Raw genomic sequence first — 13256 nt, forward strand, 5'->3', positions numbered from 1 at the left:
ACTCATCACAAGTCAAATACAGTCCCAACAGTGAAGCATGGTGGTGGCAGCATCATGCTGTGGGGTGTTTTGCAGCTGCAGGAACAGGAGGACTGGTTGCAATCGAGGGAAAGATGAATGCGGCCAAGTACATGGATATCCTGGAATAAAACCTTCTCCAGAGTGCTCAGGACCTCAGACTCACCCGAAGGTTTACCTTCCAACAAGACAATGACCCACACAGCTAAAATACTGAAGGGGGGGGTTTCACAACAACTCTGTGACTGTTCTTGAATGGCCCAGGCAGAGCCCTGACTTAAACCCAACTGATTGGGGTCTGGGTCTGAATACTTTCAGATTTTTCAGTGTGATTATGGAGAGAAATATCTGCGCACTGATCTTCCCATCCAACATGATGGATCATGAGAGGTCCTGCAAAGAGGAATGGGTCAAACTGGCCAGGGATAGGTGTGCCAAGTTTGTAGAATCACATTCAAATTAAATTTTTTTTTTTTATTTTTAATAAATTTCAAAACCTCAAGTAAACTTCATGTTGTCATCATGGGGGTGTTGTGGGTAGAATTCTGAGAAAAAATATTTAATCCATTTTGGAATAAGGGTGTAAGGATCGGTTTCATTGTTTGAAAACCAAACTACATTATTCAGTTTTCTGTACAGATCTATATGAATACTCTAGCTCAACACTTTAAAAATTATACACACACAGTCAAACGTTTGGACACACCTACTCATTTATGACTATGAAAGAACAAACAAGGTTATGTAATAAACAAAAAAATAGCAAACAAGGATCTTTTGCTGTGATGGCAGCATTTCACACTTTTGTCTTCTCTCCACCACCTTAAGTTCAACAACGGGGATGGTTTCCAACAGTCCTGAAGGTTTATGCTGAACACTTTATCATTCACTCACCTTAATTACCATCTCATGAAGCAGCTTTTGATTGCCATGAAGGTAAAAGGAGACAACTCTGAAAAAACAGATTTATCAGACAGTTGCTCCATCTAAATCTATCTGTACAACCTTGTATGTACTTTTATACTTACTACCTCCTGTTCACTAACCTTTTTAAAAATATCTCTTCCTTTATCTGGAGAAGTCAGCAGTTACATGCTGACCCATGCCCTCACCCATTGTGAGGGGCTCAAGCGCATTTCATTAAGAAATGAAAAGCAACCAGGAAACACACAGAACACATGAGAATAAAGAAGAATTAAGTGAAAGTGGTTGTCATTGTGAAAAAATATTTGTATCCTAATTTGCATTTTTATGTATTTGGTACATTAAACAAAAATAAAAACCAAAAGCTATAATACAACAATAGATTTTACTGTACTTTTACAGTACATTGAAGAAATATTCCACATATGTATCTTAATATTGTTAATAATAAAAAGAGATATGATGAAAAAGTAAACACTTCCTTCACTGTGGCAGATGATTCCTTTAAATCAAATGAAATCCGCGGGAAACCCACTGTCAGTAAATGTGAGGGCAGCCCACCCTTTCTCGGCAGCACGAGAAACAGGAGCTGGATTAATCGCTCGAAGTCCAGCTTCCTAAAAGCATCACAGCTCCACAATCATCCTAACTGAGAGAGAGTTCAAACTGATTCCACTTCATCAACACTTCTGGGAATCCTGAACTTGATCGGTTTATAAGGAAACAAAATAAAATCCTCTTATAAAAACATTAACATATATATATATATATATACACACACACACACACACACACAAAGAGATGAGGCGGTGGAATTCACTACCCAATAAAAGAATATATTAATATTATTCCAGTACTTTTAGTAAAGTTTTATTTAGATTTTGACTGTAAAAAAAGGTGACTTTTACCCTCTAATTGAGGTAACCTTGGTCCCCCCCCCCCTTTATCATTGGCATTTTTTGCACTTGTACTAGAGGAAATTGTTCCTGTGCGCTTCAAACTTATAGCCACCACCTATCAAAAGCTGTGAAAACTGAGAGGAATTGTGCACAGATGAGCAAATTTGCCATCATAATGAGGTCATGACCCCATCATATCAGTTCCTCGAGATATGCTGTTTTTTTTTTTTTCTAAACTCAGACCAGTTTGGTATATTGTGCATCAGCAAATGTGGGTTCAGTTATATCTTTTTTTTTTCACATTATCTCATTCATTATCGTCCAATGTGCCAGCCCATCCCGGGACTCACAGGACAGGACAGGGACTCACCCAGGGTAGGGCACAAGCCCAAACACAATTCTCTCATTCATTCATCATGCAGCAACGCCGCACACACACAAATCTGGAGTTCATATTCAAACTCAAAACCTTCGGGTTGCCACCATGCAACACACTACATTATTTCTTACATTGCTAATTCATGTTTCTTATGCATTCTGTGTTGTTTTTTATTTTTTCAGGCAAAGCAAAGACATTTCTAAATGGCCCTAAACTTCTGAAGAACAGTGTCAAGTCGTCCAAAACAAAATAACAAACACAGGTTAATAAATCTTGTTTCAATGTTTGACCATTTTTTGGAAAAAATTCCAAAGAAACACAATACTGTACTACGATTTTACACGCTTAGTACGGTGGCATGTGTTGCATGACTGAGTTTTACTTGAATAACAGCTGTTTTTATCGCCACGACTGCGGTGTAGCCTGTACGTGAAGAAAATGTGGGAACGAGTGTTCAGACGTTCAATGAGCCTCCTTTAGTTCAATGAGCAAGCGCCATATCCGTCTCAGTTTTCTGTCATTCAGCTACATGCCACAGTCCTGAAATATTACTGGAGCTTTACACTGGAAGTAGGGAGAACGCCTCGCAGACCAGCAGGGTGTGATAACGGCGTTATCGTCTGTCGGAACTTCTAATTACAGTCCGGACTCGCCGTGTGAAATCCTGCCACAGTGACATCCTCTATTTATTAAGTGCAAGCCGTGTTCGTGTACACAACAGTGTGAAAGCACTGTGTGTGTGTGTGTGTGTGTGTGTGTGTTAATGCGTTATGCAGCAGCAAGTTGATATGAATATATTTGGACTGCGAGTGCAAATGCCAGAAATGCAGTTTCCCGAAAAAAAAGCTTTCAACTCTCGAACTAAAAAAGAAAGAAAAAAAAAAAGTCAAGTGTCAGAGAAATCAGCAGGAAGGTGACAGCTGGAGGATGTTTCCCAGTCCTGCCGGTGACAGCAAGATAAATATGGAGCTTTGGAGATATCACAGCCTCTGTGTATCACACTCTCGCCGTCTCTCGCCATGTTCTGGGCAGATTGGAGAAGCACACCTCCGAGCAGCTGGCGCAGCTCCAGCGTTCCGGTGAAGAACGCAACATGATAAATAAAACCCACTCCTGTCCCACACCAATCCCTAAAACCGACTCCAAAGTGGAATCAGAGATCACCTGGAGTGTACACACACCTCCATATGGGGGAAGGAACAAAGCGAAGGTAGGTGTTTAAACCTGGAAGGCATTTAAGCCTACTTCACGTCAAGGGACCTGAGCACCAAAAATTCTTCCTTTTGGAGGCTCTGAACGATGAGTTCATGCTGACTACCCTTAAGTCCGTAGCGTCATCGTTTCAACGTCTCCATTAAGCCAGAGGCTTTTTCCTGTCCATTAAATAGAAATACTTGCCGCCTCGAATCCCCACTTGTGCCTCCGGAGGGGAGAGGATCTTCTCTTTGAAACAGATCTAATTACCAATGTTTAACCAGTAATTAGCAGGTTTTCTGGAAGCCTGTCTCACATACCCTGAGCCACACTGAATTAGTCATTCAGCAAAATTTGCATGAAGCAAGGGAAGAAATTCAGGAAGACCAGATATATTAATTAAACCGAGCAGTAAGCTGGATTTACTAATGTTATTATGAATAATTAGGCCTGTCGCAATTATTACATAATCATCTGATTGTGATTAATTTAGCATAATTAAAAACTAAACAGGTTTATGACTTAAACCTGTTAACAACACAAAACTAAAACAACTAAAAAAGGCAGGACTCTATAAACGAATATTCAAATATTATATTTGAATCACAATTTCATAGTACAGTGTTCGCTTTGGTTAAATGATAATGCGGAGGAGAGAGGCGGGACGAGGTGGAAGTGAGCGGCCATTCACGTAAATGACGTCATCAACACCATTCACCAACCACAATATTTGGCGTAGACATGAAGTCGTGTTGCCGTTTTTCCAGAAAAATAAAATTAACCCACTGGTTCTTCAGAGTCTCGTGCGACAGAGGTAAAAACATAACAACATAAGTGGGCAAATTCCAAATCCGACCATCTGAGCTGCCGCCCTCTGAACGGTGAAGCTGAACGACCAAAACTGCAATTTCTAGCCACTGCAGGACCAGAGACAGGCTCTGGGAACTCGTATTAATGGTCAATAATCTCACAATAAACTCACATTTAGGGGATATTGGGATGTTTTCCTTGTGGGTAATTTAGGCACCGTCCATGGAACAAAAAAAAATTCTCTAAAACATTCTGTCCATACGGAAATGCCATTTCAGGGGACCCAGAACAGTTATTTTCTAAAACGGATTCCAGAGTGAACTTCTCTTTTCCGCAGAACTTCATAAAGCAACCAGAAGAAATCTTCTCTACGGTGCACATTTCTAATGGAAGGTTGGGGGGGTGGGGGGTTGTAAACAGCCTTTGAGCCGTTCTGTGCGTCCCTGTGTGGATGACAACATTTCAGAAAACCAAAAAGCAGTTTTAGAGAAGAGCATTCTTGTGTGGACAGGGTTTTAGTTCTAAAGCAAAAAAATCCTTGCAATATTGCTGTGGGCACATTTTGAGTTTAATTCAAATGAGAAAGGAGGCAAAAACTTTGGTGGAAGAAAGATGACAGTCAAAACTCCATGAAGATAACTGGCAAATACTGATGATTTCAGACTAAATATGGGACATCCCACCTCTACCAGGAGGTTCCTGCATACTGGCTTCCCGACAAATTATATGCAATATTGTCACAGACAATGATAATAATCCTAAACATGGATTTATTTTTCATCATTTATTTTTTAATGCAGTTTTTTTAATCATATAGTCAAAGGTTCATTACAAATAAAAAGATCTTCTTCGTACTGTCTATGTGAAGGACATGATTAAACTAATGGGAAAATGAACAGGACAAAAAAGATCAGTATTTCATGATTGTGACAGCCCTTCTAATAATAATTTGTACATTTATCTGACAACACGACGGGTGGTGCACCACCACCAAAAGACATGGAGGAAACTGCTGCTGGGGACAAAATGGAGCTGCATTAAGGTGTGACTCCTCTTTACTCCCCCGTACTGTTGCCTTCCCTGTGGCTTTTGTTTGGATAGCTGTCTGCGAAATCGACAGTAGCTAATAAGCAGTTGGTGCCAGCAGAGGCCTGGGCGTCTGGCGGGGCTCTGCCAGCATATGTCACGTCTTTAGTGTGGTGTCAGGGCGGGACATCACAGGACAGCACACTCACAGGGAAGGAGACCTAACAGCCCAAGCCTTTTGATCAACCTCCTTTCGCTGGCACCAGCGAGCCCCGAGCCTATCAGATTTGCCAACAGCACAGAGCTACGACAACAAGCCAAGTTAACATGAGGGTCCCCAGGAGCCTCCTCATCCACAGCTGATGTGTGCCCAGGCCTCGTCCTCCACTACCGTTTACTGAGCAGCAGCAACTATGTGTTGCACCACAGGCGCTGGCCTTCAAAGTTTAAAACATGTAGGAAAAATGCACACCAGTGGGATAAAAAGAGTGAAAAGCTAAACAAATAAAACACAAACAAGTACCTTTCCAATCAGAATGTGGGGCTCGAACATCGGAACATTTCTGACTTTAAAACAACAAATGATATTTTTATCATTTATAATTTCATCTATGTCCAGAGAAATAGAAATACAGAGGCATGTCACTTTCACTAGTTTCACCCATCATAGCACTACCATTTGCAAGTGCCATGGTCCCAGATGGTCATGTTCACCCAACCAGATAAGGGTTGCTGTGGATGTATACAACAGAGTCAAATGGAGGAGAAAGAATGTCTGATATATAGACAATTAGATATAAAAAGAAAGGAAAATATTATTAGTATGCAGTCGCCTCTAGTTTATATTCATGTCCTGCGTGTACTATTCTGAATAGAAGATATTTGGATCTACAAATTAATATGCGTACATTTGTACACAAATCAGCCATAATATTAAGATTAACTGCTTAGTATTAAGTTGATGTCCTTTTTTCCACCATAACAACCATGACATGAATGGACTGAAGGTATCTGCTGTGGTATCTGTCACCAAGCCATCAGTGGCAGATCCTGTAAGTCCTGCAATTTGAAATGTTGCCTCCATGGATCAAACTTGTTTTTACTTGATTCAACTTGATTGACCCAAAATTTCACAGGCAAACATTGCCCAAAGCATCACACTGACCCATGATGCAAAATAAAAAATGATTCACCAGACCAGGACAACCTCTTCCGCGATGTTTATGTGTTCATGGTAGGAGCTTTTGATTAACATGGGTCAGCAAGGACACCCTGACTGCTCTGTAGCTACACAGCCCCAAACTGTGTTGTATGATACCCTTCTATCTGAAGCAGCATGAACGTTTTAAGCAATTTGAGACTCAGTTCCTCTTACAGGGATTATGTCTTGGCAGTCCATGACACTGTTGTTGGTTCACCAGGTCTTTTGGTATGTCCTGATCACTGCAGACCATGTCCACCAGTTTTGGAGATGCTATGAAGCATATATCTAGCCATCACAATTTGGTCCTTGTCATTTTTACTTTAATTGTAACACTTGCCCCTTTTCTCTGCTTATAACACATCCATTTCAAGGACAGACTGTTAACTTGCTGCTATGTTAATGTTATGCTAACGCCATCTCATGATTTAACAAACTCACTTCGATCAAATTTGATTTCAATGCATACATTTCATAACGAGAATAACTGCACTGCCTCTCGCATTTCAAAAAGTCTACTTTTCCATTACAGTCTCATCACCAGGTCTTCTGGTAAACCAGCATATGCCTGCTCCGACGTCCGCAACTCACATTTTCCACCCCAGAGGAAGTCGCATCCCGCTGACAAAGATCACACCCCCCCTCATCATCTTACCTGTCATAGTCCTGGCAGATTTCTCCCACCGCTATCAGGGCCTTCAGATACTCATTCGGCTGGTATGGATTGATGTAGTGCAGGGAGCAGCTGTTGCGTGGGTCTCCATTGGACGCCGTGAAGTCGATGGCGACCTGAAAGCAGAATTTGGACTGGGTGACACCCCAACACACACTGAAAAATGTTTGATCAACAATGCATAATAACAATAAATCAATCAATGCAAACAATGCTTCCCACACGTCCAAGTCATCAGAGTCAGAATTTAACTGTAAAATAATAGAGATTCATTTTGACAATGTGATGAGCGAGCTGACAGGTGGAACAGGAGACCTTTGTTCTGCTGCCATTTCAAAAATCCATCTGCATGAGCATGTAAAGTGCACAGCAAGCGGCGTTATGGAAACAGGCACCGCTCAGGGCACTTCCATATTTATTCATTCAGACACCATTAGTCTGAGCTGCTTGCACACAGCCCGGTGTACGGGAGGCAGCAACGCTGCGCTGGGGAAGCAAAAAAAGTCCATTTTATTCATTATTAGTTGACCGAAGTGCTGTACAATGAACAATTTAATTATATTAAAATAATAAAAAAAACTCACATTCATACTTAAAAAGTCAATTAGGGCCCTATGAAATCCGTTGTTTTTTTCCCTAAATTCTGCTTTATTTTTTCCTATATTACATTTTATCCATTTTTATGTTTTAACATATTTATTCACCTAAAACTGTCTAATTATGGAGTAGATGGGACAAAAAAAACAATTCAATAAAAAGAATTTGATTGTAGACAAAAAAATAATTTTTTTATTTCATTATTTCATATTAGAATAAACAGTCTTCTGTAAAATTAAAGAGCTTCACATTTAAAATGAACATAAAAATGTAACAAATAAATAATAATCTAAAATCCTTCAATCTATCTACAGCAAACGGTGCTGCACCAGGGCCAGGGAGATAGTGAAGGACCTCAGCCACCCCAACAATGGACACTCCTCTCTGCTGCGATCAGGGAAGCGCTTTCGCTCCCTGAAGTCCAACACAGAGAGAATGAGGAGGAGCTTCTTCCCGCAGGCTGTCCAAGGTCTCAACAACAGTACATAGAACTCCAGCACTTTCACCTCCAATCACTCCGGACAATCACTTTGCACAATCACACTTTGCACAAAATCACTTTGCACAAAATCACTCTGTGATTTTTACCTTACTGCTCTTTTTTTTTTTTTTTTCTCTTTTCTTTAAACATTGTCTGTTTCTCATTTGCACACCTTCACCCTACCAGTTACACATATTTTATGTTAAAGACATAAAAGTGTAATATTTGGTTATGTTTGCAATATTTGCATATTGGTTCATTGTTTACTTGCAACATTTGCAATACTGTGGTCTGTAGCAGTCGCAAAAAGCATTTCACTGCACATCATACCGTGTATGACTGTGTATGTGACAAATAAAATTTGAATTTGAATTTGAAAATTGTGTTCATTTCAGCTCATGTTAGGGATACTTCGACTAGAGCATTTACATTTACATTTACATTTACATTTACGGCATTTATCAGACGCCCTTATCCAGAGCGACTTACAATCAGTAGTTTCAGGGGACAGTCTCCCTGGAGCAACTTAGGGTTAAGTGTCTTGCTCAGGGACACAATGGTAGTAAGCGGGATTTGAACCTGGGTATTCTGGTTCATAGGCGAGTGTGTTACCCACTAGGCTACTACCACCCTAGAGCAACCGTTCCACTACCGCGAGTGGAAGTGAATAGCATGTAGGAGGCCCATGACATGGCTATGGCAGCTCCAAAAACCTGGACAATTCATGAAGCCCGGCAGAACGCAATTTCCAGGTCTCAAAAAGAGGACATCTCCTCTTATCCATAGATGGCCATTGATTTTTTTTCCCCTCTGTGTCTGTTTTTGTTTGTTACAGTGATTGCCAGCACAGCACACGGTGACACAATGAAATCCTCTGTCCTCTGCTTTTAACCCATCACCTAAGTGAGAAGTGGGAAGCCCTGAAAGCTGCCCGGGGGACACTAATGTGCACAGTGGCACTTTGGCGGGTCAGGATTTGAACCGGCAACCTTCCAATTACTGGTCTGTTTCCTTACACACTAGGTCACCACTGAACCTGGAACAGCGAGGAGCATTTGATCAGTGATCTAGTTGGAACGTGCAGTTAAAGGGGTATGGAGGTTTCTAAGAAGTCGAGTATGGGTGACCAAAGAAGCCAGTGTGGGTGATATGTGATCCCGCCTCCATGAACCAGTTACAAGTCGAGCTGTAGCATTTTGGACTGACTGCAGTCAGTTGATCAGATATCCACCAACACCTACATGCAGGTTATTGCAATAGTCCAAACGAGATGAAATGGAGGCATGGAAGACCCTAAAGGTGACATGGTGGGGGTATGGGCCGCATGAGGCCTGCGCTGAGGAAACATGGTGTGCAGATGGGACCTGAGACTTTGGTTATGCGCATGCAGTCAAGTTTGATCGGGGTAATTGCCCTAACTCAGATTAATGCTAGTGTCCATTCAGAGTGAGGTTGTGTCTTGTGTGTTCAGAGTGTGTGAGCTGTTTGCTCAGGTCCATGACTAGACTGCAATATGAATTCAATAAAGAACACAGCCCCTGGGAGGGCATCATCTCTGCACGCCAATAAATCAAAATCATATTCTCCTCTAACTTCCCACTGACAAACTCGTCAGGAAAGTTCAGCGGCTGGAGAGAAAGTGTTTGTTGTGACCTAATTTGCAGCGTTTAGGGAACCCTGCTGTAAATTACAGAGCTGATTACACTTTGAGTCTCAGATTCCTCACATTATCCAGCAGCACTGACATCATAACAAAATCGTGGTAAACTTACAGTGAAGTGTATCTGGCATCCTCCCATGATGTAGTCGAGGAAAGAGTAGACTCTGTGAAGCTGAAGTACACGAAATGCAGAGAGAAATTAGAATCTTGTTTTTTCATTATTGATGTAAGACATGCTTTTTGCCACATCAGAATATATATGTAAATATATTTAAGAATGGCTGATATTGTTCGTAAAAATTATTTTATAAAGGTTTCAGCATTAACCAAAATGCAATTGTAATTTTTTTGTTTGAATACTATCCACATATTTGGCCACCTTCCCAAAAAGAATTATTCCTGACCTTAGAGGAATTACTTATAAGCATAGGAAAGCTGACCTGACCTATAAATGCAAGATTCTAACAGGGATAGCTGCTGTTCATCCAAACAATTTTATCAGTGTAAGTTGGAATTCAAGAACCCAAGGCCATAGTTGGAATATATAGTTAAGTGGAGTTTATAATAGTTCATCTGATTAGTTAAGTGGCGTTTATAAAAGTTAATCTAATATGATGCTATAGACTCCTTTAAATGAGAACATTATTCTCTCAATGAGAGCTGAATGAGGCAAATGTTCTCATCTCATCTGAATCCTTATTATGTCATTTCAAATTCTCTCTTGTAGGTCCATAAAAGAAACAAGACTCCAACTTGTTAAAGATTTTAATTTCGGCTTCATGCTAGCGGTAGAGGTAAAATTTATACATAAACGCCCACATATTCCCAATACAACCAAAATTCATAAGGGGCTTTACAAGGAAGGTATTTCAGACAGACGTGCAAATCCTAGGTTGGGCTTTTGTATAGAGAGGAGAGGATGAGGTTGGATTTAAAAGGGCCGCCCTGAAAATTACACTAGCACAGAAGAAAAATAGATTTTATGAGGAAGAGAAAAAACTGAAAGACTATATTAGTGAAACAGGAGAACAAGGCCTTTAGAAGCAAAACCAGAAACGCAAGCTGTGACTGTAATTGACAATGAAGTTGCTTTTAACAAACAGACTTTTGAAACTGTGGTCTGAGATGAGATTTTATCCATCACACAGTGTTTCGGGGCAATGCACTTCCTTGAGTGTGTGTGTAAGTAAGTTATGTCAGACTGACACTGTTTCTCTCCACATGAGACACATATTGTGCCGTTTCTCTGTGAAGCTGATGGGCTCTGAAGCACTCTGTGGGTCAGTCTGTGCTTCGACACCCTGGGGGTATCGAGGGTCTTACTGTTCCTCACCTTCAGATCGCTGAGGATGACCACACCCGAGTTCTTGTAATTTTTCTTCTTGAGCTTGTACTTTGGATTGATGCAGTCCCACGTGACCTTCAGAGCAGACACCAGGGCAGGAGAGAACAGACATGCAGCTGAGTCTCCGATGTTCCCTCCCAGCACGCCCACACACATCCACACGCTGGGACACGGAACACTCAAACACAGAGAGAAAAACTGGACACACTAAATGGTATCTGTGGCATTCCTCTTCACTCGATCAGACCGTGGGGGTCCACAGTGGGGGTGCATGAAGGGAACAATGCTCTCACTGACCTTGCTGCCTGTGCCAATTTTCTGCAGCTCTCTGAAGGATGTGTAGAACTCGCCAATGAAGTCATGCTTCCCCCTGGAGTCGTAGTCCCACACTAGGCACTGTTCACAGAGAGGCAAGTGTCATTATTGACACAGGCGGTTTCATCATGTCTGCATGGAGCTGCTCGACATGACTGCACATGACCTTTCACCACTGAGTCAAAAAGACCCTTCACCCTTGATTGGTCCATTGAGTCTCCACTGACCCAACTCTGGTGAGTTAGAAATCCTTTAGCAACCCAACCAGATATTGTGCATGTTAGATATTTGGTCGCAGACTGCAATCAATCGCTGAGTGTCTCTGACCATGTTCAGACATTGTGAATTCTATCAGGGATTTTGATCAATATCAATCTGTAACCTCAAAATTGGGCTGAACAAGACTTCAAACTCACAATATGACAGTTCTCACTCAGTTCTCACACTGGCACTGAAATCCTTTACATTTATATCATATAATATATCACTATTCTCACGTTCTAAAGAAAAAACAGATTAATCATGTGAAAAACTGTGTCTCTCTCAGGGACACAATGATAGTAAGTGGGGTTTGAACCTGTGACAGTGTGGTCTTCTGGTTCAAAAATTAGTGTGTTACCCACTAGGCTACTATCAACCCCATGAACATATGGAAAATGTTTGACAGTATATGTTCACCTTCAGTTTTCTGTCCTCATCACAGCTGCACAGAGAAATGAGGGACACTTTAAATGGCTCCCACACAGGGTTCAGATTGTTCTTGATGACCTGTAAAAATGGACATGGCAACAGTAGGCAATGGAATATCAACATGGGACGGTACTCAATTCAAACAGATGTACTTCGCCCCTACCGTAGTTCTGTGAACGAGTTGTTCAGTCTCATCATCGTTGATCCGGTAGATCTCCAAAAATGGATCAGACTTGCTGAACAGATCCTGTGTAAGACAACAACACAGGTTAAATCTTAAAAAAAACTGATGCAAATGAAATTTGCCTCTTGTTCAATTTGGTTCACGAGTGACAATAAAACCATTCTCCACTAATGTGAGCTGACTTGTTCCTGGATGGGGCTTTATTTCAAAAAGCTGAGTAAGAGGACAACAGTCCAATCAGGACAACTGAGTCTGTGGGGCTCAGTGGATGGACGTGTGTCTAAGTGAATATCTGCATGTGTGTAAAAAGAAGACAGGAGGAGACATCGGACGACGCTCAACGAGCCATTAAATGTTCCAATTTCTCACTGCATTAGCCTGATACATCTCTACAGGGACAGGGAAAAGGCAGAGGTAGTAACCTCTCCACTGCACACTCCGTCTCGTTGTCAAGGTAACAACTCGCCAGTGGCATGAGTGCAGGCTGATTTAGAAAAGTGATTTGTCCATATTTAATCCTCACCCCGAATCCAAAACGTTTGCACTATTTGCATTCATCATCCGGCGTCACGCTGCTGACAAGCTGGCAACAAGTGGCACTGCTCCACCGAGGCTCTGCTAAATTCTGAGCCACTAGTTCTGCAACACTGAAGCGTCAGTATGAGACATGACTGACCTTGGAGAAGTTTAACCTCGGTGACCATGATAGCCACCAATAAGGCTAATATCATTTAAGTTAGAAAATGTTGAAACATTAATGACTTTTGGGGCACTAAAATAGCCAAAATTTAAGTAAGACATTAATTCAATAACATTTGGAGTCTACAATGGCGATAAGGTCCACATGTAGTTACCTTGTT

At 41.3% G+C, this 13256-nt stretch overlaps 1 protein-coding gene across 1 annotated transcript in view; it reads right to left on the reverse strand.

Annotated features, from left to right (window-relative positions):
• Window positions 1-13256, reverse strand: part of cpne7 (copine VII) — a 38265-nt gene that overhangs the window by 9055 nt on the left and 15954 nt on the right. Inside the window, exons 6-11 of the mRNA XM_028956391.1 lie at window positions 12376-12459; window positions 12201-12290; window positions 11505-11603; window positions 11196-11282; window positions 9975-10034; window positions 7107-7240 (exon numbers count right to left, since the gene is read on the reverse strand). Of these exons, the coding sequence (XP_028812224.1) occupies window positions 7107-7240; window positions 9975-10034; window positions 11196-11282; window positions 11505-11603; window positions 12201-12290; window positions 12376-12459 (554 nt within the window). The remainder of the gene's footprint in view (window positions 1-7106; window positions 7241-9974; window positions 10035-11195; window positions 11283-11504; window positions 11604-12200; window positions 12291-12375; window positions 12460-13256) is intronic.

This window comes from Denticeps clupeoides, chromosome 16, assembly GCF_900700375.1.
Source record: "Denticeps clupeoides chromosome 16, fDenClu1.1, whole genome shotgun sequence".
Lineage (NCBI taxonomy): Eukaryota > Metazoa > Chordata > Actinopteri > Clupeiformes > Denticipitidae > Denticeps > Denticeps clupeoides.